Raw genomic sequence first — 26699 nt, 5'->3', positions numbered from 1 at the left:
AAAAGCGTGATATAAATGTTTTGTGTCTTGTATTCATCCTTTTCTCTACTGCTGACTTATGGTATAAAGTCACCATTTAGATAAGCAGCAGCAACAACATGTCCAGCAGAACTACATGTGTCTTTTATATTTTGCAGGCAGACAGCTGAACGGATCACTTTGCAGACACACCTCCAACAACTATTGGAAGCCCAGCGGTCCCAGCCAACATCCCCCAGGTATTAGAATAACCACCATTCATTCCTTGCCAATAGATTCCATATAAAGAGAAGTCGCATGCTACAGGAAGGAAAGCTGATAACAGACAGAGGCAACCACTGATATGCTTGACAGGAAACCTTCATTTCCTAGCTGGGAAGCGGTACAACAGAATATCTGTATGTGAGAAAAAGCAGCAGTTCCTCGATTTGTTGATATGTGTTTCTAGGCTTTTTTGGGCACATTGGTGGGAACTTGTGTGTGTTGCTATGCAGTTATATTGTGTGCTATTGGATGGAAGTTCCAGAGCACTCACTAGCATACATCATTTAGGTTTCCTGTACCTCATCATAAATGGATACATTGAGGCTGAATTCACACTAAAGGTAGCCACTAATGATCCAATCTTTTTCATCCAATCTTACCATGTCTATGCAATATAAGGGACTATATATGGGGGCATCGCCTAATCCTACTAAACTTTAAGCCCCCCAGGCGGAAAAAAACTCGCTTGGGCGATATAATCGCCCAGCGAGTTCTTAACACGGAATCAAATTACCCTTATCATGTCTCCGGGAAGCGATGCTTCCCGGCAGACATGAGCGTTAGCTTGGACCTGCAAAAAGCAGGTCTAAACCAGCTAACGAACGTCGCCGCCGCCACAGCATCTGGGGGTCTCCTTTAATAAGGAGACCCCCAGAGCTCCCCGTCGGGTCGCCGCACAATCCGTCGCCGCACAATCCGACGCCTCTCGCCGCAAAATCCGTCACCTAATTACAGTATATCTATTATTGTATATATATTACTGTCTGCATAGGAGCCCGGGCAAAGCATCTTTGAATCTGCAGCCGGGCTCCCCATTGGTCCGCTGTCTGAGCCATTTTATTGGTTCAGACAGCGGACCAATGGGGAGCCCGGCTGCAGATTCAAGGATGCTTTGCCCGGGCTCCTATGCAGACAGTAAGTACAGTGTTAGATACACTGTAATTACGTGACGGATTTTGCGGCGAGAGGCATCGTGTGATCGGCGGAGGTATTTATAATGAGAGGGGAGCCTTAGCAGAGCTGCATGGGGGCTTCTAAAGTGTGCGGCGACCTGACGGGGAGCTCTGGGGGTCTCCTTATTATAGGAGACCCCCAGATGCTGCGGCGGAAGATGGCGGCGATGTTCGGCAGGCGAGTGCGCATGTGTGGGGAGTGAGGCCGTGGTGCTGATGGACAGCACCACAGCGTAAACTTCACTCCCCATCACTTGGTAAAAGGGAGCATCGCTCAGGCTTTCGCCTGAGTATTGCTCCCTAACGATCGGCCATCGCGCGAAGGATATGGGCAATAGGATTTGCCGGTAATCCTCGCGCGATGGCAAGGTGATAAGTAGCTCGCATCTGCAAGCTACTTATCACCTTGAATAGGATATGGCCCTTAAACTTATCACACCTAAACTTATCACGCCTAAACTGAGTTTAGGCGTGATAAAGGGCTTTTCACCAGCGTGCTAACAGTTAGCACCGCTTTGTGAATCAAGCCCATGGGGTGCAATGGAGACAAGTGGCTTTTGTCTCAGGCTCCGTGTTCATCACTTGGAAAGTAGGTCTGAAAGTCACTGTGCTGCTTACCACAACTTTTCAGCTGCAGCAAGAACTGTTGGTCATTTCAGTTTATCAGTTATTAAATTCAAGTGGATGGAACTCCTGGTCACCACGGCAGAGTACGGTAATTATTATACAGGCATTGGTTTGTTTTGAAATCCTGATTACTAGGGGAACAAAACCTGTTCCACTTTTATAAATATCACATTGTGAAGGTCGCCCTAAAGATTTCAGAAGTGAAGGCCAAAAAAAAGGTTCTCCACTTTTCTTTAAATTGGTGTTAATGTTACTCTTAATACACTGATTATATAAACTGTTTCATTGCTATATCATTGTTGTTTCATTGTAAAACACATAACCAATATGAAAAAGTGGTCATGCATTTTTTTATTATTTTAGTGAGAGCTTCCTTTTAAGCACCAAAATAGCACACAACCTTGGTCTGCCTTTATCCCATGTCTACTGTAGATCTACTAATTCATTCATAAGCTTTACGGCAATATTTTTATGAAGAAAGAAACAGGTGATGTGTTCCATCACCAGGGACCCTGTTCATAAACAGTTCCTTAACCACTTCCCAACCACAGTTTTTTTTCCCCTTAAAAATCAGAGCAATTTTCACATCACACTCCTCCCATTCATTTGCCAATAACTTTAACATTACTTATTACACCAAAATGATCTGAGTATTGTTTTCGTTTCACCACAAATTAGGCGTGTTTTCTCACCACAAATTAGGCTTTCTTTGGGTGGTACTTTTTGTTAAGAGTTATTTTATTTTATATACATTTAAAAGGGAATAAGATAAAAAAAAACATTATTTCTCAGTTTTCAGCTATTATAAGTTTAAAATAAAATGTGCTATGATAGATAAAACCCACCCATTTTATTTGCCCATTTGTCCCTGTTATTACATTGTTTAAAGAGACACTGAAGCGAGACTAAATCTCGCTTCAGCTCTCATATATAGCAGGGGCACACGTGGGGTCCCTTCACCCCCAACCCACCCCCCGCAAACCTTGGTCCCAGACTTGGTCGCTTTTCTTTGCTTCCTGGAGGCAGGGCTAACGGCTGCAGCCCTGCCTCCCAGCGCGTCTATCAGACGCGCATCGCCGCCTCTCCCCCGCCCCTCTCAGTGAAGGAAGACTGAGAGAGGGGCGTGGGAGAGGCGGAGATACGCGTCTGACAGACGTGCGTGGGGCAGGGCTGCGGCGGTTAGCCTTGCCCCAATGCGGAAGCGCTCCCCCGCATTACAGAAGGGATTTGGGGGACAGGGGCCCCCGTTAAGCCGCGGGATAGCGGCGTTTTAGCAGGGGCACACATGCCCCTGCTAGCTATGAGGTCTGAAGCGAGATCTATTCTCGCTTCAGACTCTCTTTAAATGTTGTCCCTAGTACAATGTATGGCGATAATATTTTATTTTTTTGTACTACAGTGGCTTGAAAAAGTATTCGGCCCCCTCGAAGTTTTCCACATTTTGTCACATTACTGCCACAAACATGAATTAATTTTATTGGAATTCCACGTGAAAGACCAATACAAAGTGGTGTACACATGAGAAGTGGAACGAAAATCATACATGATTGCAAAATTTTTTATAAATAAATAACTGCAAAGTGGGGTGAGCGTAATTATTCAGCCGCCCTGAGTCAATACTTTGTAGAACCACCTCTTGCTGCAATTACAGCTGCCAGTGTTTTAGGGTATGTCTCTACCAGCTTTGCACATCTAGAGACTGAAATCCTTGCCCATTCTTCTTTGCAAAACAGCTCCAGCTCAGTCAGATTAGATGGACAGCGTTTGTGAACAGCAGTTTTCAGATCTTGCCACAGATTCTCTATTGAATTTAGATCTGGACTTTGACTAGGCCATTCTAACACATGGATATGTTTTGTTTTAAACCATTCCATTGTTGCCCTGGCTTTATGTTTAGGGTCGTTGTCCTGCTGGAAGGTGAATCTCCGCCACAGTCTCAAGTCTTTTGCAGACTCCAAGAGGTTTTCTTCCAAGATTGCCCTGTATTTGGCTCCATCCATCTTCCCATCAACTCTGACCAGCTTCCCTGTCCCTGCTGAAGAGGATCACCCCCAGAGCATGATATTGCCACCACCATATTTGACAGTGGGGATGGTGTGTTCAGAGTGATGTGCAGTGTTGGTTTTCCACCACACATAGCGTTTTGCATTTTGGCCAAAAAGTTCAGTTTTGGTCTCATCTGACCAGAGCACCTTCTTCCACATGTTTTCTGTTCCCCCACATGGCTTGTGGCAAACTGCAAACAGGAATTCTTATGCTTTTCTGTTAACAATTGCTTTCTTCTTGCCACTCTTCCATAAAGGCCAACTTTGTACAGTGCATGACTAATAGTTGTCCTATGCACAGATTCCCCCACCTGAGCTGTAGATCTCTGCAGCTCGTCCAGAGTCACCATGGGCCTCTTGACTGCATTTCTGATCAGCGCTCTTCTTGTTCGGCCTGTGAATTTAGGTGGATGGGCTTGTCTTGGTAGGTTTACAGTTGTGCCATACTCCTTCCATTTCTGAATGATCGCTTGAACAGTACTCCGTGGGATGTTCAAGGCTTTGGAAATCCTTTTGTAGCATAAACCTGCTTTAAATTTCTCAATAAATTTATCCCTGGCCTGTCTGGTGTGTTCTTTGGACTTCATGGTGTTGTTGGTCCCAATATTCTCTTAGACAAACTCTGAGGTCGTCACAGAGCAGCTGTATTTGTACTGACATTAGATTACACACAGGTGCACTCTATTTAGTCATTAGCACTCATCAGGCAATGTCTATGGGCAACTGACTGCACTCAGACCAAATGGGGCTGAATAATTATGCACACCCCACTTTGCAGTTATTGATTTGTAAAAAATGTTTGGAATCATGTATGATTTTCATTGCACTTCTCACGTGTACACCACTTTGTATTGGTTTTTCATGTGGAATTCCAATAAAATTGATTCATGTTTGTGGCAGTAATGTGACAAAATGTGGAAAACGTCAAGGGGGCCGAATACTTTTGCAAGCCACTGTATATCAATAATTACAAGCCTTTGTTAACAAAAATAACAGTAATCTACCCTCAAGACGTACATATTAAACAATGCAGATTGCCTGGCTGTTCTGCTGAGCCTCTGCATCTAATACTTTAAGCCACAGAACCTGAAGCACGCGGATGAGGTGTTTCTAACTGATCAGCTGCACGCTTGTTTCAGGTGTGTGATTCAGACACTAGTGCAGCCAAAGAGATCAGCAGGACTACCAGGCAGCTGGTGTTGTTTAAAGGGAAATAAATATGGCAGCCATCGTATCCCTCTCAGTTTAGGTGTCTTTTAATCTTACAGTAATGAACCCAGGTATTCTGAAAAATGTCTCTTAGTTGTTCATTGTGACACTGGAATATCATCTTGGGTGGGTTTGTGTGCTGCTGACATTCATGTGAGATATTGGAGAAAAACTCTGAGGACAGTTAGTGACATGACTGTAGGATTTGTAAATCACTTTGGAAGATTTCAGATGTTATAAATATACAATATTTATAATTTTTATCTATGATAATAAGAATAACCTGTTCTGCACCACATTTATGTGGTATGTATGGGAGTTTCTCTGTTTTTGTATTTCAGTGTTTTTAGTCTTCAGCTTTTTCCTCGAAAAGACCTGAATAAATCTAGGTTAATGAATTTGCGGTGGTCATGTCACAGAAAGCAGAGATTTCTTCTATGATGTGTTCAGCTATCGATCTGTGCTTCGTTTTTTAGCCCATTCCTGAAGTTGTGAGGATTATGTGTACATTATCACAGGGTAGAATTTCACATCTTGAAATGCACTTATGGGTCTTGTAATATGGGGACTGTTTGTTTAGCGCTTTGAGCGGGGAGTCCATAGCTACATCGCACACCATTAAATTGTGATGGTGAGGCTACTTGTCTGATCGAGTCCTCCTGTTCTAATGTGCTGCAGTGTAATTTAATAGGAGAGCTGAGAAGGGTTCTTCTTTGGATCCATGTGAATTTCCTACCACAGAAATGGCTGGATGTACAGGGGAAATTCATTTACCAGTATGTAATCTGAGTACATAAGCTGCACAATAAGGTGCCAAAGACTAAGCATTGGAAATATATTCCTAAAACCCTATAGTACATGTGCTATTGAAACCTGGAGTAGGATAATGCACCTATAAATCTTACAACACATTTGTAGTGAGTGTAGGAATATTGTCAAGCTCTGGCAGAGGAGGCATTGTTTAAAGCACCACTCTACTTTACTGCAAATATATATACTGTACATCATATATATCTTCACTATAAAAGTCATTTTTAAACTTAATGCCAATAAATATTATTAATTTTTATACTGCAGCTGACTGTTTTAGGAAACCTGCTGGAAAATCATTGCAGCACTTTACAACTTGAGGTAAAAGATATTAGAATTCTGCCGTGCTCATCTTATTAGTTCACAGGTCTGCACAAAGCAGGAAGCAAAACTCAGTACATCCCTTCACACCCTTATTTCTTCAAGGAATTTACTAACATGACACATTAAGGAGGAGAGAGCTCACATCCACAGGGATTGTGACTCTGCGTATACAACATTTTAAGCAATCACTACCATTTTAATACCAGTTAAGACCAGAGAGAGTCAGCTTTTGCACCAAATTTAGCACTACCCATCTGTGCATTGCTGATCTAGTTTTCAGCATTGCACAGTGATGCGATTCACAAGGATATCAGAAGTGGATATACTGCACTGTCTGATGTTTTCATCCATGCGTTGCTATTAACCATTTGTGCCGCTGGGACATGATTGTTACGTCCGTGGCTGCTGCTGCTACAGCCGCAGGGATGCGAGACTCATGTCCCTGTACTTGGCGGGGTGTGCATGAAAGGTCAGAGTGACAGGAGGGATTGGTGGCAGGGGACTTCTCCATGCATGTACAGTGAGAATGATCACTCTTTTGGTTCAAAAACAGTGATCATTGTCTAGATGTAGCAGCGATCGTGCCACCGCTCGCTCCCGCAGTCGCAACTGCTGCCGATCGTTAGAGAGGAGATGAATGAATGGGAACGCAGTTCCCCGTGTCAATGAATCTAAGTCCCTGTGTCAAGGAATGCCGGCATCAATGAGATGCCTGCATTCATTGTATCTTCCGCCACGCATTACTTTCTGTTTGCATACTTACGTACGCTAATAGGAAATAATGCATGAGGACATCTTGTGGTCAAATAGTAAAATGACATCTACATACATTAGGGACTAAACTTTTTTTTAATATGTATGTAAAGAGGGTATATTAGTGTTCTAATTTGTGATGGCTGTAAAACTGAATAAAATGCACCTTTATTTCCAAATAAAATATTGTTCCGAAACATTGTACTAGGAATATAATTTACACATTGCAATAACTGGGACAAATGGGCAAATAAAATGTGTGGCTTTTATCCACAGTAGAACATTTTATTTTAAAACTATAATGGCCGAAAACTGAGAAATAATGAATTTTTTAAAACAAAATTCTTACTATTCCCATTACAATGCATTTAGAATAAAAAAATTCTTAGCATAATGTACCACCCAAAGAAAGCCTAATTGGTGGCGAAAAAAAAGCAAGGTATAGATAATTTTGTTGTAATAAGTAGTGTTAAAGTTATTGGGGAATGAAAGGGAGGAGCTCTGACATGTGAAAATACCTCTCATCCATAAGGTGAAAACAACCCGTGGGCTGAAATCATTAAAGGGAACCTTAATTGAGAGGGATATGGATGCGTTGCGCGCTCGCGAATTTTCGTGCGAAACGATAACAGTGTGTGACAATGGGCTTGATTCACTAAGACATATAGCATGCCTTATCAAAGTTAGCATGCCTTATTAGAGTTAATAACGGCCTTATCAGAGTAGCATAATGAGCGCTACGAACTTATGCCTGCTAATTGGCAATGACGAGCGCCACCCGTCCTGGTCCAATCACTTTAAAGGACATTATCCCCGCACTTTGATTGGCCCAATAGGCTGCCTGTCACTTTACAGGAAACTTGACAGACAGTCTATTGGGCCAATCAAAGTGCGAGGATAATGTCCTTTAAAGTGATTGGACCCGCAGGGGCTCAGGGCAGGACGAGTGGAGCTCTTGTCATTGCCAATTAGCAGACATAAGTTCGTAGTGCTCGCTATGCTACTCCGATAAAGCGCGTTAAGTCGGATAAGGTGTGTTAGCTCGGATAAGGCAAGCTAACTCTGATAAGGCATGTTATTTGTCTTAGTGAATCAAGCCCAATGTCTCCAAGTGTTCATTATGGTCTCCAAAACAATTGGACTCGGGCACATCAGAGGCATTGGCAGCAATATCAATCTCCAGCCATGGAGAACCTTAGCAAATTAAGATGCATTAAACACTTTTAGATTTAGCACAGATACAAAGCAGCATCTGGAATGATAATATAATTATACATGTTTTATTAAGGTCTTTGCTTTAATGATTTTATAGTTTCCCGGGTTAATGCTTGGTTGTTATTTCTGTAAAGGCCACACTTTTCAGTGAATTCCACTTTTTTCTTTCCACAGTTCGCCTTCCTCCCCAGCTTCTGGCAGCCTTCAGAGAAAAGCACTTGAATGTGAAGACGTGGCACAGAAAAACAAACTGAATGGCATCCACGAAAGCTATCAGTCCCTTGGTATCTCCACACCCAGCAGACTCAGATGTAGAACCCTTGATGAAGAATCAGACAAGATTCTGCGGCAGTTGTTGGGAAAAGATTTAGCAGACAATATTTCTAGTCCTGAAAAACTGTCACTGGAATTCCAAGATGGCCTGGCAAATCGGGTTGGGAAAAGGATGCCACTGGAGAAAAGAGAGTTTAAGTTAGCTCGTCTAAGACAGATTATGCAAAGGTCTCTTAGCGAGTCTGACACAGACTCCAATAACTCAGAGGATCAAAAGAATACACCAGTCCGAAAAATTGATAAACCAAGGCCACAACCTATAGTAGAAAGTGTGGAAAACTCAGAATCTCTTCAGATGATGATCAAAAAGCATACACAGCCATGGCGGTTTACACTGGGACTCAAGTCTAAATCTGTAGATGGCCACAGCCCATCTCCAACATCAGAAAGCAGCGATCCAGACTATGAACCTCAATATCAGTCAGGCAGCATAGCTCAATCTCCAGAGTCTGGACTTTCTTCTTCTTCCAACAGTTCCTCAGCACAGAAGACAACGAGTCCAAAAAGTGCTTTAAAATCCCCATCTTCTAAACGTAGGGCTTCCCAAAACCTGAAACTCAGAGTGACTTTTGAAGACCCCGTGGTTCAGGTGGAACAGACTGAGATAGAAAATGACAGTAAAGATAAAGATATTGCAAAGACTCCTCAAAAAGCACCATCTAATGGTGATGTTGGGGAGCAGCACAAAAAGACCTTTGGTGCTCTACGGTCCATTATGGAAACTTTTAGCGGCAACCAGAATAATAACAACAATTCTCACTCTGCAAACAATGTTAAAACACCTTCCTCGTCCTCATCACTGTCTTTTTCATCGTTGGGGAGAAAGTCAACAGATACAAAGACATCACCTGCTAACAGTGCAAAAGGAAAGAACAAAAATGTAAGTGTAAATACAGTTATGGTATCTTAGACGATACTGAATGCAAGCCAACCACTAATAAATTCTGAGGTCAGTCAAAGAAATCAATGGAAGAGCAGCGGCTAGGTTCTAACTACACAGAATTCAAATGATATAACTTAGAATCTCTAATCAATGATCACAACCTAATCATGACTAATTGATTGATTTATCAAGAGAGGTGTGAAGAATATGTACTCAGAGCAGCCAGTCACAGTTACAGGGAACATAAACTGAGAGGGATATGGATGTTTCCTTTTAAACAATACCAGTTGCGGGGCAGTCCTGCTGATCTCTTTGGCTGCAGCAGTGGCTGAATCACACACCTAAAACAAGCATGCAGCTAATCCAGTCTGACTTCAGTCAGAGCATCTGATCTGCATGCTTGTTGATGGGCTGTGGCTAAAAGTATTAGAGACACAGGATCAGCAGGAGAGTCAGGCAACTGGTATCATTTTAAAAGGAAACATCCATATCCTACTCAGTTTAGGTTCCCTTTAAATGGTTCATTCAACCATTTAAACTTGATTGGTTGTTCTAAGCAACTTTTGCTCCAATTTGTTTTTCAGCCATGTCTTTATATTATGTTCTGTACAGCTTCCTTTTTCTCTCACAACCATTTTTTTTAGTGCATACCTGAATCAGGAATTGGAATTAAAATGAGATACCTCATTAGAGGGAAGCTTTTGGACTACCCTGAGGTTTCCCCCGATTGTCCTGTGGCCCATTGTTTCAGCACTGGGTCTCTCTGTGTATGAAAGCACCAAACTGCACATGAGTGAGTACAGTCAGAGCATGCCCAGTAGCACAAAGCTGTTCCTGCATTGTTTTTTTTCTCCATGCACGAGCAGCTTTGTGCTACCGGGCATGCATGGTCTGTAGTCGCACATACCCAAACATAAACATGAGCCTGGCCATGAAAATGAAGAGGTTGCAGCAGAGGCTTCCCAATACTTGAGTGGCTAACTTTAAAGTGGATCCGAGATAAACTTTTACTCATTGCATAATTGTGTTCCTTTCATATACTGTAGTTTATAGGGGATTCCTCAAGCCAAATACTTTTTTTTTTAATCCCTCTAATTCCCTATAAACTAAACAAGCCTCGCCCACAGCTCCTTTTGTGCCTTGGCACTGTAGCAAGGGCTTATGGGAGCTCAATCTGGGCAGGAGGAGGAGGAGGTTACTAACCATTGATTTTAGAGGCAGAGGGGAGGAGGGAGGAGGAGAGGGGACTGGATTTACACACAGGCAAACTGATAGCATCTCCAGCCCTCAGCCTGTGACAATGTGACAAACAGAACATGGCTGCCCTCATTGTATCACAGGAATAAATAATCATAAACTTTTGAAGCTGTTTGCAGCTAGATTTGCTGTGTAAACTATCTAAACTTTAGATAAGATATATAGACAAGTTACTTGTTATAGTTAGTTTTTCATCTCGGATCCGCTTCAAAATGTTTTCACCTTATATGTTTATTGTTCATGCTTTTTGTGAGTTTCTTGTGATATTGTTTTACCTAGATTACTTAACAATGTGGCTATCATAAAAACTGATAATAATATCTGAAACAATGAAGTTGACTTCTAAGCTTGCGAACAAAAGTGATGCGAAATAGATTTTATCTTTTTAAAGAGGCGTCTAGTACGTCTTAAAGTACAACTGAAATGAGAGGGATATGGTGGATGCTATATTTATTTCCTTTTAACACTACCAGTTGCCTGGCTGTCCTGCTGATCTCTTTGGCGTCAGTAGCGTCTGAATCACGCAAATGAAACATGTATGCAGCTAATCCAGTCAGATGGCCTGATCGGTATTTTATGTAATGTATATTCCTCAACAGGGCTGTTTTTAGACATAGGCAGACCAGGCAAAAGCCTGGGTAATACCAGCTAGAGGGGGCACCACAGAGCTATACTTAATATACTGCTCTTTATGTAATTCTTACAGACAACTGCCAGTTTTATTAAGAAAGGGATGAATAATAATTTTAACACCCAATAGGGCACTGTTGATTAGCATAACAAAGGAGGTGCAAACAGGATAATAATGATATAACAGGTGCTACCAATGTGCCAACTAAGCTTTCATTGTTCCAGATTTGGTCTGTACTTGTTGTTGCTAGTGTTGGGCGAACATCTAGATGTTCGGGTTCGGGCCGAACAGGCCGAACATGGCCGCGATGTTCGGGTGTTCGACCCGAACTCCGAACATAATGGAAGTCAATGGCGACCCGAACTTTTGTGGTTTGTAAAGCCTCCTTACATGCTACATACCCCAAATTTACAGGGTATGTGCACCTTGGGAGTGGGTACAAGAGGAAAAAAAAATTTAGCAAAAAGAGCTTATAGTTTTTGAGAAAATCGATTTTAAAGTTTCAAAGGGAAAACTGTCTTTTAAATGCGGGAAATGTCTGTTTTCTTTGCACAGGTAACATGTTTTTTGTCGGCATGCAGTCATAAATGTAATACATATAAGAGGTTCCAGGAAAAGGGACCGGTAACGCTAACCCAGCAGCAGCACACGTGATGGAACAGGAGGAGGGTGGCGCAGGAGGAGAAGAAGGCCACGCTTTGTGAGACACAACAACCCCGGCCTTGCATGAGGGCAAGAAGCGTGCGGATAGCATGCTTTGTACCGCCATGCAGTCATAAATGTAATAAAGATAAGTGGTTCAATAAACAGGGACCACGCGGCAACGCTAACCCAGCAGCAGCAGACGTGATGGAACAGGAGCAGGCGCAGGAGGAGAAGGCCACGCTTTGTGAGACACAACAACCCAGGCCTTGCATGAGGGCAAGAAGCGTGCGGATAGCATGCTTTGTACCGCCATGCAGTCATAAATGTAATAAAGATAAGTGGTTCAATAAACAGGGACCACGCGGCAACGCTAACCCAGCAGCAGCAGACGTGATGGAACAGGAGCAGGCGCAGGAGGAGAAGGCCACGCTTTGTGAGACACAACAACCCAGGCCTTGCATGTGGACAAAAAGCGTGCGGATATAGCAGCAATGCTTTTTGCCGCCATGCAGTCATAAATGTAATACAGATGAGAGGTTCAATAAACAGGGCCCGGAAACGCAACACCATCCCAGATGTTCATTGGTCATGTTACTTGGTTGGGGTCCTGGAGTGTTGCGTAGTCATTTCCAATCCAGGATTGATTCATTTTAATTTGAGTCAGACGGTCTGCATTTTCTGTAGAGAGGCGGATACGCCGATCTGTGACGATGCCTCCGGCAGCACTGAAACAGCGTTCCGACATAACGCTGGCTGCCGGGCAAGCCAGCACCTCTATTGCGTACATTGCCAGTTCGTGCCAGGTGTCTAGCTTCGATACCCAATAGTTGAAGGGTGCAGATGGATGGTTCGACACAGCTACGCCATCTGACATGTAGTCCTTGACCATCTTCTCCAGGCGATCGGTGTTGGAGGTGGATCTGCACGCTTGCTGTTCAGTGGGCTGCGGCTGCATGGGTGTCAGAAAATTTTCCCACTCCAAGGACACTGCCGATACCATTCCCTTTTGGGTACTAGCTGCGGCTTGCGTTGTTTGCTGCCCTCCTGGTCGTCCTGGGTTTGCGGAAGTCAGTCTGTCTGCGTACAACTGGCTAGAGGAGGGGGAGGATGTCAATCTCCTCTCTAAAGTCTCCACAAGGGCCTGCTGGTATTCTTCCATTTTGACCTGTCTGACTCTTTCTTCAAGCAGTTTTGGAACATTGTGTTTGTACCGTGGATCCAGAAGGGTATAAACCCAGTAATTGGTGTTGTCCAGAATGCGCACAATGCGTGGGTCACGTTCAATGCAGTCTAGCATGAATTGAGCCATGTGTGCCAGAGTCCTACCAGAATCCTCATCATCCTCTTGTGAGCGTTGTGATAGTTGTTGTGATGCATCATAGTCGTCACCTTCCTCCTGGTCTGCTTCTGCTGACCATTCGCGTTGAATTGTGGAAGTCCAACGTGCACCGCTCTGGCCCTCGTCAGTGGTGGCATGAAATTCCTGCTCCAACTCCAGCTGTTCCTCCTCCTCTTCTTCGTCATAGCTGCTGGGGCCAGCGTTCCCTGAGGCGGATGGCCTGATGTTGGTACCATCACGCTGATCGTTTTCTCCTTCAGATTCCCCCAGTTGCATCATGACAGCTGTTTCCTTGATTTTTAACATCGACCTCTTCAGTAAACACAGCAGTGGTATGGTAATGCTGACTGAAGAGTTGTCACTGCTCACAAGCAACGTGGATTGCTCAAAATTTTGGAGGACTTGGCAGAGGTCCAACATGTTGGCCCAATCGGATCCACAGAAGCTTGGCAGCTGGCCGGATGCGCCTCGGTACTGCGCCGTCATGTACTGGACCACTGCACTCTTCTGCTCGCAAAAGCGGGCTAGCATGTGCAGCGTAGAATTCCAGCGCGTAGGGACATCACACAGCAAGCGATGGTGGGGGAGATTGAAGCGCTCCTGCATCTTGGCGAGTGCCCCCGAAGCAGTACTGGAATTTCTACAATGTTTGGACACTCGACGCACCTTCAACAGCAGATCGGGCACGCCTGGGTATGTCCTCAGGAACCGCTGAACTACTAGGTTCATCACGTGCGCCAGGCAAGGGATGTGTGTCAGCTTAGCCAACCTTAAAGCGCGAATGAGATTACTCCCATTATCACACACAACCATGCCCGGTTTCAGGTCCAGCGGTGCCAGCCACAAATCCGTCTGTTCCTTTATTCCCCTCCAAATTTCCTCCCCTGTGTGCTGCTTATCCCCAAGGCAGATGAGCTTCAGCAACGCTTGCTGACGCATGCCAACAGCTGTGCTGCACTGCTTCCACGATCCTACTGCTGCTGGGTTAGCGTTTCCGGATGAGGTACAGCTTTGAGATGCGTTGGAGGAGAAGGAGTCAGAGAGGTAGGTGCTGCTGTTATCCAGTGGGAGGGACGGCGGTGCAGCTGTTTGTGGCGTGGGCAACACCCGTGCCGTAGCAGGTGAGGAATCGCTGCCAGGCTCCACAAGGTTCACCCAGTGCGCGGTAAGGGAGATGTATCGACCCTGGCCGAACGCACTCGTCCAGGTGTCAGTGGTGAGGTGAACCTTGCAGGCAACGGCATTCTTCAAGCTTCGGGTTATTTTGCTGACCACGTGCTCATGCAACTCAGGCACTGCAGAGCGTGCAAAGTGGTAGCGGCTGGGAACCACGTAACGTGGGATGGCCACTGACATCATGCCCTTGAAGCTGTTTGTCTCCACCAATCGATATGGCAGCATTTCGCAGGCCAGAAGCTTGGCTATGCTGGCTGTTACTGCCACGGCCCGGGGGTCATTTGCTGGCAATTTCCTCTTGCGCTCAAACATCTCCGACACAGACAACTGAACCGTAGCGCTGCACACGGAAGGGCTGTTGGTTGTTGTGTTTGATGAACACTGGGAGACCTCAAGAGCACTACTCCGGAAAGTGACAGTGTCAGCGTCGTCTGATGTTTGTGAATGTTGTGAACCACGCAATGGCTGGGCTACTGCTGCTGCTGAGACGGGTCTGGTGAACCCAAGGGAGGCAGTGTTGTTTCTGGTACCCTGTCCTGACGCGTTTGCCCAAAGAGTGGGATGTTTGGATAGCATGTGACGGCTCATGCTGGTGGTGGAGAGGTTGTTAATATTTTTCCCCCTGCTCAGGCGGGTCTTGCACACCTTGCAAATCGCCATGGTAACATCCTCAGTGCAGTCTTCAAAGAAAGCCCAGACTTTGGAGCACCTGCCTCCTTGCTGGCGATTTCTGTTTGCTCCTCTTTTGCCTCTCACTTGAACTTCCACGCTTGTGGTGCCTGAAATTGCGCGCCGCCTACCTTGTGGCACAAGGCGAACTCGTGCAGCAGTGGGTTCTTCAACAGACTCATCTGTGCTGCTGCTACGACGGCGATGTTCTCGTTCACAAACAAAATCTGGGTCTCTGTCCACATTGTCCATACCCTCCTCTTCCATCTCCTCAAACTCGTCATATGTCATTGTGGGCCACCGCCGTGGAGTAGAGCTCCCCACAACAACCTCTGCGCAGCACACTCCAACGTCGTCTTCCAGATCTTGTCGGCCGACCTCCTGCAATTGCAACCCCTCCTGCCCAAATTGCTCTGGGATTTGGGTTTCCGAGTCCTCTTCGGACTCGCCTTGTATTTCAGTGCGCGGTGCATTTCCCACAGTTAACGGTTGTGAATCCAGGCACAACATTTCTGGCTGTTCCTCCATTGACCTTTGAAAGGTGGAAGTTTGTTGGGCTGGGAATAGCTCCTGCGAATACCCCATTGTGTCCTGAGGTAATTCATCGGACTGGTTATCTGGCAGTTGTGTGCGTGGTGTCGCTGCCGGTTGTGTCAGCTTTGTGCCCACTGGCTCCTTGTAACTGGCTGAGGACTCGGACCTCGTGCGTGATGTGCTGGTGCTGCTTAACCCACTGCTGGACGCTTGAGAGGTCATCCAAGTAATTATCTGGTCCTGTTCTTTTGGATTTGTGAGGGTTGTTGTCCTGGACAACATGGGCGGTATTGAGTGGGTTTTCTTGGGTGCTCCCCTGTGGCCTGTACGTGAACCGTCAGGGGAAACACCTCTTCCCTTGCCCCTCCCTCTTTCACCGGATTTCTTCCTCATTTCACTTATCCTTACAGTACACGCTGACTGGCAGCAGTACAGTGGCAGTACAGAAATGCTATACAGTACCACTATTCCCAGCAGCGACACAGAGCACAATGCTATACAGTGACGGGTGAGCGGTGTACCACTATTCCCAGCAGCGACACAGAGCACAATGCTATACAGTGACGGGTGAGCGGTGTACCACTATTCCCAGCAGTGACACAGAGCACAATGCTATACAGTGACGGGTGAGCGGTGTACCACTATTCCCAGAAGCGACACAGAGCACAATGCTATACAGTGGCGAACGAGCGGTGTACCACTATTCCCAGCAGACACAGAACAGTACACAGAATGCTATATAGTGTGGCTGAACGAGCGGTGTACCACTATTCCCAGCAGACACAGAACAGTACACAGAATGCTATATAGTGTGGCTGAACGAGCGGTGTACTACTGTTCCCAGCAGACACAGAACAGTACACAGAATGCTATATAGTGTGGCTGAACGAGCGGTGAACTACTGTTCCCAGCAGACACAGAACAGTACACAGAATGCTATATAGTGTGGCTGAACGAGCGGTGTACCACTGTTCCCAGCAGACACAGAACAGTACACAGAATGCTATATAGTGTGGCTGAACGAGCGGTGTACTACTGTTCCCAGCAGACACAGAACAGTACACAGAATGCTATATAGTGTGGCTGAACGAGCGGTGTACTACTGTTCCCAGCAGACACAGAACAGTACACAGAATGCTTTATAGTGTGGCTGAACGAGCGGTGTACTACTGTTCCCAGCAGACACAGAACAGTACACAGAATGCTATATAGTGTGGCTGAACGAGCGGTGTACTACTGTTCCCAGCAGACACAGAACAGTACACAGAATGCTATATAGTGTGGCTGAACGAGCGGTGTACCACTGTTCCCAGCAGACACAGAACAGTACACAGAATGCTATATAGTGTGGCTGAACGAGCGGTGTACCACTATTCCCAGCAGACACAGAACAGTACACAGAATGCTATATAGTGTGGCTGAACGAGCGGTGTACTACTGTTCCCAGCAGACACAGAACAGTACACAGAATGCTATATAGTGTGGCTGAACGAGCGGTGTACCACTATTCCCAGCAGACACAGAACAGTACACAGAATGCTATATAGTGTGGCTGAACGAGCGGTGTACTACTGTTCCCAGCAGACACAGAACAGTACACAGAATGCTATATAGTGTGGCTGAACGAGCGGTGTACCACTGTTCCCAGCAGACACAGAACAGTACACAGAATGCTATATAGTGTGGCTGAACGAGCGGTGTACCACTATTCCCAGCAGACACAGAACAGTACACAGAATGCTATATAGTGTGGCTGAACGAGCGGTGTACTACTGTTCCCAGCAGACACAGAACAGTACACAGAATGCTATATAGTGTGGCTGAACGAGCGGTGTACTACTGTTCCCAGCAGACACAGAACAGTACACAGAATGCTTTATAGTGTGGCTGAACGAGCGGTGTACTACTGTTCCCAGCAGACACAGAACAGTACACAGAATGCTATATAGTGTGGCTGAACGAGCGGTGTACCACTGTTCCCAGCAGACACAGAACAGTACACAGAATGCTATATAGTGTGGCTGAACGAGCGGTGTACTACTGTTCCCAGCAGTGACACACAATGACTGGGGGGGACCCTGGCTAGCGTGGCTGGAGCGCGAACTACCCTGCCTGCCTACCCAAAGCTAAACCCACAGACAAATGGCGGAGATATGACGTGGTTCGGGTATTTATTTACCCGAACCACGTGACAGTTCGGCCAATCAGAGCGCGTTCGGGTCCGAACCACGTGACCCGTTCGGCCAATCACAGCGCTAGCCGAACGTTCGGGGAACGTTCGGCCATGCGCTCTTAGTTCGGCCATATGGCCGAACGGTTTGGCCGAGCACCGTCAGGTGTTCGGCCGAACTCGAACATCACCCGAACAGGGTGATGTTCTGCAGAACCCGAACAGTGGCGAACACTGTTCGCCCAACACTAGTTGTTGCAACTCTTCTGGATTTCCAGGACAATATTCAGACCTGTAAAGATTCAGGCTATACATAAACAGTACAATGATTTTATTTAACCTTTTCGGGACCATGTGAATGAGATCCTACGCCGCACTTGTGGCTGTTCTAGCCTGATGCGGCGTAGGATCTACGCCGGCCCGCAATTTCCGCTCCCGACGCGATCGTGCGCACCCGGAGGGGGAGATTAAGCTGTCATATGACAGCCGACATCTCCCCCGAGTGATCAGCAGCCATCGCGTATGGCTGCTGATCACACGATCACTACGATCGCCGTCGGATCGTAGTGATCTGTTTGACAGCTGCGGCGGCAGGGGGGGAAAGAAGAAGATCCACTCACCTCCCTGCCGTTCCAGCGACGATCGGCGCCCCCCTCCGCTCTGGCCGGCATCTCCGCTTCATCTGACGTCAGCGCCGGGTCCCGGCTTGATGACGTCATCAAGCCGCGACCCGGAACTGCTCGTCAGACAGAACGGAGATGCTGGCCGGAGAAGAGGGTCCCGTGCGGCTCATCGCTGGAGCCTGGAAGGTAAGTGAAGGCTGCGGGCAGAAGGGGGAGGCACAGGCCACCATGGGGGACACCACTCTAGCCAGCCACACACGGGATCCGGCCGCCTGACCCCCCCAAACGCGCGCACCCCCTTCCCGCGCAAAATGCCTGGTCCTTAAGGGGGGGTAGGTGGCCGGTCCCAAAAAGGTTAAAAAAAGGCAATGATTTTATAAAAAAGGCTACCGGTATATACTCCCTCATAACAATTCTAGGAAGGGCTCAGTGAGTTTGGACCTGTGAGGTGTATCTGACCTGGTTAATCATTTCTGCATCCTTCATATTTTCAGAAATATAAATTCTGTATATATCCTATCAATTTGTTATCTGTACCTGCAAAAGGAAGTAATATAGATTACAGTATTCCTATTCACAAGATTGGGGAAGGCAAATGGTACATTGCCTGGGGTACCAAAATGGCCAGAAACAGTCCCATTCGTCAACATTTTTCACTGTTCTTAAATGTACCCTCATTTTCTTATTGCTGCTGACAAATTACAGTAGTCATTTCCTATAAAGTATAAAAGATACTTTTCAGCAGCCCTGTGGCCTTACATTGCGCACACTACAGTAATACCTCAAATTAATGATTTAACTTACATGACAGTGATCAAATGGATGAGTTGGCAACACCACTGCACAGTTCAAGTAAACTTTAGGTATACCTAATTTGCACAAAGGTGAACTTATATTGTGTTTTTCTCCTGGCGGACTCAAAGCGCTTCAGGGCTGCAGCCACCTAGGGCACTCTCCACGGGCGCTCAGAATCATAAGGGAGCCTTGCTCAATGACTCCTTACTAAACCAACATATGTTTTAAGTTTTGGATAGAGTGGAAAGTGGTAAGGGTGTGAAGATTTTGGTTTGGCAACATTGATAAGTAAAGTTTTAGACACAACACGGGAACACAATGCTTCTTACTTCTATGATCCATATACACAAAATGGGAATATTGCTTGTTTTTGTGTTTGTTTTTTGTTTTCTGTTAAAAGCACCTTACTGTAAGCATGATGCATGCTGCATGTACTGACCTGTTTATTACAATCCCTTAGGAATCTTGTGTCTGCTGTTCCACCCTTTCCTCTAGTGCCTTGCTCAAGGATCTTCTCCCTAATCATGCATGGTATGTGGTGGTGGTGTTGATTAAAGGGATTTTCATTTTCTTTTTGCTTTATTTATTTTAATTCTATTTTTTGCTTTTTTTAGTCTTTGTTTGCATGTTCAATTTTTTTGTTCGTCTTTTGAGCAGAAGTATGAAGCGCATAAGAAGACCAGAGAAAGGCTGCCTAGTTCAATTAGCCATGCACATCTATAACGGTGTCTTGCTGACAGTTCTAGCGATGTAGATTTGGCTGTGCTACCTTGCCTCATATAAAAGGAAAGGACCTTGTCATAAATCCATCTTGCTGCATGCTACATCTTGGCGTGACCCTCAGTCTCCGCACAACAAGAGTCATATAACAGATGATGTGAATGGAAACTACATTTCCTGTCATGTGTGGGAAAGTCACCTCCAAAACTGTCAAGCCTGGAGAGTCCAAACCAGGAGAGATGATGAGGGAGGGGAGCTCATAAAATGCTGTTTACATTTACAATGTGTCAGTAGTGAATTTTATTGTCCAGCAGTTTTGGGGGGAAAGTGTTACATTCATTGCATTCTTTGCCATAACACTGTATGTGCATTTTATCACACTTCCTATACAGCTCAAGCCTGAGATTTATTGTAGAGAGATGTCTGAGAATAACAAGTGCGATAGGCTCTTGTGTAGTGTAACACTGAGTGAGTCCATGTCTAGGAGTAGGATTTGCAAGGATGGGTTTTGGGTGATGAAAATGCAGCTCAGGATTTCCGTAGAAGGTCAACCATCTCATTCTGTAGCTAGATCCCCATTATCTGGCACAGGCGGGGATTGCCTGATTCTGATACATCTGCTTGCAAGTTGCTTGAGCTAGCGTTAAAAGCACCCCCCCCCCCCCCCAATCAGCGGGAACTACTTACCGATCTTCCAGGCGTCGTCTTCTATGGAACCTGCAGATCCCTTCAGCTTCCGGCATCCTTAGTGTACAGCTCCCGGCGTGTCACCTGACCTGCCAGTAACATGACATGCCGGGAGCCATGCATGGACACTAGAAAGGCGCTGGGAGGCCCAGGATGCGTTGAAAAAGGCGACTGGATGATCGGTGAGTAGATTCTGCTTTCAAAACCTCCAAAAAGATCAGCCCCATTACCCCACTCAGGGATTCCAGTTAGTTGAGACTTCTGGTTGACCGAGTTCTAGATAAAGAGATTTACTTAAGGCTGTTGTCCATATTGCCTACTTCAAGAGCACTGACCATGATTTCTTTTGGAGGAATGAGATCCATTTTGTGAGTTACTGTACTTGTTTTTTTAGGCCCTGTTCACAGTGGGGCATTGCAACATACCGGACGCATTTTCACAACAGAAAGTCACTCTGCAATGGTAAATTTATGAGATGTTTAGAGTGCATACGGTGTAATGCAATCTAACAGAGTGCATTATCCCATTATACTTAAAGAGAGTCTGAATCCAGATTAAAAATGGCTTTTAAGCCTATATTCAGCATGTTTGCTCCTGCTAAAACGCCGCTATCCCGCGGCATAACGAGGGGTCTTTACCCCCCAAATCCCCCCTGCAAAATCCACGACCAACTTGGTTGTGGATTTTGCTGCCCTCCACTTTTCCGTGTGAGGCAAAGCTATGAGCTGCAGCCCTGCCTCACACGCATCTGTCAGCGGCGGATCTCCGCCTCTCCCCCGCCCCTCTCAGCGAAGGCAGACTGAGAGGGGTGGGGGAGAGGCGGAGATCCGCCTCTGATAGACACGTGTGAGGCAGGGCTGCAGCTCATAGCCCTGCCTCACATGGAAGCGCTCCCCGGAGGTAGCAGGGGGGATTTGGGGGGTAAAGACCCCTCGTTATGCCACGGGATATCTGCGTTTTAGCAGGGGCAAACATGCCCCTGCTGAATATTAGCTAAAACGCCATTTTTTATTTGGCTTCAGACTCTCCTTAAAGAGACTCCGTAACAAAAATTGCATCCTGTTTTTTATCATCCTACAAGTTCCAAAAGCTATTCTAAGGTGTTCCGGCTTACTGCAGCAGGTTCTACTATCACCATCTCTGTAATAAATCAACTTCTCTCTCTCTTGTCAGACTTGTCAGCCTGTGTCTGGAAGGCTGCCAAGTTCTTCAGTGTTGTGGTTCTGCTATGAACTCCCCCTTCCAGGCCCCTCTATGCACACTGCCTGTGTATTATTTAGATTAGAGCAGCTTCTCTCTTCTCTCTTATCTTTTACAAGCTGGATAAATCGTCCTCTGAGCTGGCTGGGCTTTCACATACTGAAGAATTACAGACAAGGGCAAAGCTGTTTGCAGGAAGAAAAGAGCAGCCTGAAACTTCAGTGCATGAGAACAGGGGGAAAGAAACACACAAATTATCTTTTGAGATTCAAAAGGAAGGGTGTATACAGCCTGCTTGTGTATGGATGTATTTTCTATGTGTGGACATACTGTACATCAACCTACTTCCTGTTTTGGTGGCCATTTTGTTTGTTTATAAACAAACTTTTAAAAATGGTTTTTAACCACTTTTAATGCGGCGAGGTGCGGCGAAATTGTGACAGAGGGTAATAGGAGATGTCCCCTAACGCACTAGTATGTTTACTTTTGTGCGATTTTAACAATACAGATTCTCTTTAAGCAGTGTATTAGCACATAACAAATGTTTTAACAGTTACAGTGAAGCATACCTTACTGTATGCTTCACTGTATGCGATGCAACGTCACGTAATGTGTGGTGCAACTTTTTCAGTCCGTTGCTTTTCTGTTACAGGGAATGCAACATAGGTCCAACTCGGAAGAACACTTAATTACGATTTTCCATCTAGTAAGTTAGCACTGGCGCTGCTGATTCGAGCAGAATCGCAACTTCTCGCCATCATGCAATGCATCCTAACGCGTGTACGAAATTGGGTTACTGCATGCGTTAGAAAGTGGAAAGCAGGGGCGCTTTTAGGCATAGGCATTACCGGCCACTGCCTGGAGTACCATTGGTCCAGGGGGGCGCCATGCCCCTGATTAAGCCCCGCCTCTTGAGCTAAGCCACACACTCTGAATTAAGCCCTGCCCCATGGGTGTTTGTATCTCCCTTTGTGCCTTCTTTTGGTCTCCCTTTGCGCCTCTTTCTGTCTCCCTTTGTGCCACCTTCAGTCCCCCTGCGCTTCCAAAGATGGATTAAAGGTAAATGGTGCCCTAGGCAAGCGACAACTTTTGGCCCACACTTGATGGCCACCTATTTTTTTGGGCAAGTTTTTAGGGGGGTTACCATAAACCAGGCCCCTAGATTCTCGCCAGGCCCTTGTGGATGATCCGGCTCTGTGTGCATCTCTCTGTGCCTCCCTCTGTCCCACTGTGCCTCCTTCTATCCCCCTTCGTGCCTCCCTCTGTCCCCTTGTCCCACTATCTATTCCAATCCCCCTCCTGCCCTCCCCCAGTCCAGTGTGTAAAGGCAGAGTATAGTGCAGCAGAAGCTGTGCTCTAACCTCCCCTCTGGAGTCCAGTGCTATGCCTGTGCAACCTTCCTGTCTGTTTTGTGCTCCCTCTAGTGCTGGCTTTTCCATTGTAGCGTGCAATCATGCTACATGCTGTAGGAGATGCTGGGCTCTAGAACGAAGTGCAGCACTGGACTCCAGCGGAGAGGTGAGGGCACAGCTTCTGCTACACTATACTCTGCATTTACGCACTAAGCTGAGGGAGAGTAGGGAGGTGGTGTGCAACAAAATGCAACAGGACCGGGGGGGGGGGGGGGGGTGGAGGTCATGACACAGGACTTCTTGCCTGGAGTGACAAAAAGGCTAGAAACACCCCTGGTGAAAAGGGCCCTAAATGGGCATGTGTTGGCGTTACATACTTGTAAGGGAGGTGTAATTCAGGGTCTGACGATCACCGGATCCCGGTGAAAAAATTGAACGTTTTGTTTTCATTCGACTGAAAAATCTGATCGGATTTCCCGTTTTCTTTAATTTTAATCGATCCCGAATGCCAGATATTTTTCTTTAACCACTTGAGGACCCACCCTTTACCCCCCCTTAAGGACCAGCGCTGTTTTAGGTGATCTGTGCTGGGTGGGCTGTGCAGCCCCCAGCACAGATCAAAGGGCACTCAGAGCGATCAGATCGCCCCCCTTTTTTCCCCACTAGGGGGATGATGTGCAGGGGGGGTCTGATCGCTCCTCCTGGCTGGCATTTTGCGGGGGGGGCACCTCAAAGCCCCCCTCCGCGGCGAAATCCTCCCCCTCCCTCTCCTACCTGCTCCCCCGGGAGATCTGGGCTGCACAGGACGCTATCCGTCCTGTGCAGCCAGTGACAGGACGTCCCCTGTCACATGGCGGCGATCCCCGGCCGCTGATTGGCCGGGGATCGCCGATCTGCCTTACGGCGCTGCTGCGCAGCAGCGCCGTACAAATGTAAACAAAGCGGATTATTTCCGCTTGTGTTTACATCTAGCCTGCGAGCCGCCATCGGCGGCCCGCAGGCTATTCACGGAGCCCCCCGCCGTGAATTGACAGGAAGCAGCCGCTCGTACGAGCGGCTGCTTCCTGATTAATTAGGCTGCAGCTGGCGACGCAGTACTGCGTCGCTGGTCCTGCAGCTGCCACTTTGCCGACGCACGTTATGAGTGTGCGGTCGGCAAGTGGTTAATCTTTCTAAAGATTGTATGGTGTGTGTTGGATTGTCAATTTATTAATATACACACCCTAGCAATTTTGTCAGAGTTTCCAATCATTTTTATCATAATTGGGGGAAAAATTTAACATACAGTGGAGGAAATAATTATTTGACCCCTCACTGATTTTGTAAGTTTGTCCAATGACAAAGAAATGAAAAGTCTCATAACAGTATCATTTCAATGGTAGGTTTATTTAACAGTGGCAGATAGCACATCAAAAGGAAAATCGAAAAAATAACCTTAAATAAAAGATAGCAACTGATTTGCATTTCATTGAGTGAAATAAGTTTTTGAACCCTCTAACAATAAAAGACTTAATACTTAGTGGAAAAACCCTTGTTTGCAAGCACAGAGGTCAAACGTTTCTTGTAATTGATGACCAAGTTTGCACACATTTTAGGAGGAATGTTGGTCCACTCCTCTTTGCAGATCATCTCTAAATCCCTAAGGTTTCGAGGCTGTCTCTGTGCAACTCTGAGCTTGAGCTCCCTCCATAGGTTTTCTATTGGGTTAAGGTCCGGAGACTGACTAGGCCACTCCATGACCTTAATGTGCTTCTTCTTGAGCCACTTCTTTGTTGCCTTTGCTGTATGTTTTGGGTCATTGTCGTGCTGGAACACCCATCCACGACCCATTTTCAGTTTCCTGGCAGAGGGAAGGAGGTTGTCGTTCAGGATTTCACGATACATGGCTCCGTCCATTTTCCCGTTAATGCTATTAAGTTGTCCTGTGCCCTTAGCAAAAAAACACCCCCAAAGCAAAATGTTTCCACCCCCATGCTTGACGGTGGGGACGGTGTTTTGGGGGTCATAGGCAGCATTTTTCTTCCTCCAAACACAGCGAGTTGAGTTAATGCCAAAGAGCTCTATTTTGGTCTCATCAGACCACAGCACCTTCTCCCAGTCACTCACAGAATCATTCAGGTGTTCATTGGCAAACTTCAGACGGGCCTGCACATGTGCCTTCTTGAGCAGGGGGACCTTGCGAGCCCTGCAGGATTTTAATCCATTGCGGTGTAATGTGTTTCCAATGGTTTTCTTGGTGACTGTGGTCCCTGCTAATTTGAGGTCATTCACTAACTCCTCCTGTGTAGTTCTAGGATGCTTTTTCACCTTTCTCAGAACCATTGAAACCCCACGAGGTGAGATCTTGCGTGGAGCCCAAGAGCGAGGTCGATTGATGGTCATTTTGTGCTCCTTCCATTTTCGAACAATCACACCAACAGTTGTCACCTTCTCTCCCAGCTTCTTGCTAATGGTTTTGTAGCCCATTCCAGCCTTGTGCAGGTCTACAATTTTGTCTCTGACATCCTTGGACAGCTCTTTGGTCTTTCCCATGTTGGAGAGTTTGGAGTCTGCTTGATTGATTGATTCTGTGGACAGGTGTCTTTTATACAGGTGACTAGTTAAGACAGGTGCCCTTAATGAGGGTGACTAATTGAGTAGAAGTGTCTAACCACTCTGTGGGAGCCAGAACTCTTAATGGTTGGTAGGGGTTCAAAAACTTCTTTCACTCAATGAAATGCAAATCAGTTGCTATCTTTTATTTAAGGTTATTTTTTGATTTTCCTTTTGATGTGCTATCTGCCACTGTTAAAATAAACCCACCATTGAAATGATACTGTTCTGAGACTTTTCATTTCTTTGTCATTGGACAAACTTACAAAATCAGTGAGGGGTCAAATAATTATTTCCTCCACTGTACGTGTGTGGTACATTGGTCATAGTTTTGAAATGTTACAATCAGTCAGAAAAATTGATTGCAATTCTTAAATTGAACAGGTATTTTTAAAAAATGTATGGTGTGTGGCCACCTTAAGGAGCAGGCAGATTGCTTTTTTCACACTCGCTAGTCTTTGGAAAGCCTTGTTACCACAGTATTCAAATTGTGAGAATAAATGTAAGTGTAAGTGACTGCATCAAACATTACAGGCATGAATCTGATACATCAGTATTAGTGGAGCCGTTTGCTGCAATTATGGCACAATTACAGTATAGGATGTAGTCTCATTTCCTGACCCATTATTATACCTAATTAGGAACAATGTAAGGCAGTCACACAAGTCACTTCATTCACAAATATTTTCCTTCTTCACTGGAGGTCGGGAATTCTCATGCTCAATCTCTAAGCATATTGATGCTTGCGACATTTAATACATTGTTCTTATTACTAACAGATAAACCACCACATAGTAGAAATAAACAGCAGTGCAGGCGCTGGGTGGGCGCTGGCCACATCCCCACATGATTCTAATTTGCATCTCTTCTAACGTAAAACCAGTTCCCTGCACGTCTCCAGCCTCAGTAACCTC

The 26699-nt window shown here is 45.9% G+C and overlaps 1 protein-coding gene across 7 annotated transcripts in view; it reads left to right on the top strand.

Moving 5' to 3' along the window:
• Positions 1 to 26699, top strand: part of SNCAIP (synuclein alpha interacting protein) — a 309420-nt gene that overhangs the window by 277024 nt on the left and 5697 nt on the right. For 4 of the 7 annotated variants that reach the window (XM_068246960.1, XM_068246945.1, XM_068246952.1 and 1 more), the window contains 4 exons: positions 138 to 218; positions 8354 to 9392; positions 19695 to 19765; positions 19849 to 20414. In XM_068246960.1, the coding sequence (XP_068103061.1) occupies positions 138 to 218; positions 8354 to 9392; positions 19695 to 19765; positions 19849 to 19957 (1300 nt within the window). In that variant the 3' untranslated portion in view covers positions 19958 to 20414. Of the gene's footprint in view, positions 1 to 137; positions 219 to 8353; positions 9393 to 19694; positions 19766 to 19848; positions 20415 to 26699 lie in introns of those variants that run through there. The other 3 variants (XM_068246976.1, XM_068246969.1, XM_068246983.1) reach the window with 3 other exon arrangements.

The sequence above is a fragment of the Hyperolius riggenbachi genome, chromosome 1, assembly GCF_040937935.1.
Source record: "Hyperolius riggenbachi isolate aHypRig1 chromosome 1, aHypRig1.pri, whole genome shotgun sequence".
NCBI classification, from domain to species: domain Eukaryota; kingdom Metazoa; phylum Chordata; class Amphibia; order Anura; family Hyperoliidae; genus Hyperolius; species Hyperolius riggenbachi.
This window is presented reverse-complemented; position numbering and strand designations above follow the sequence as displayed.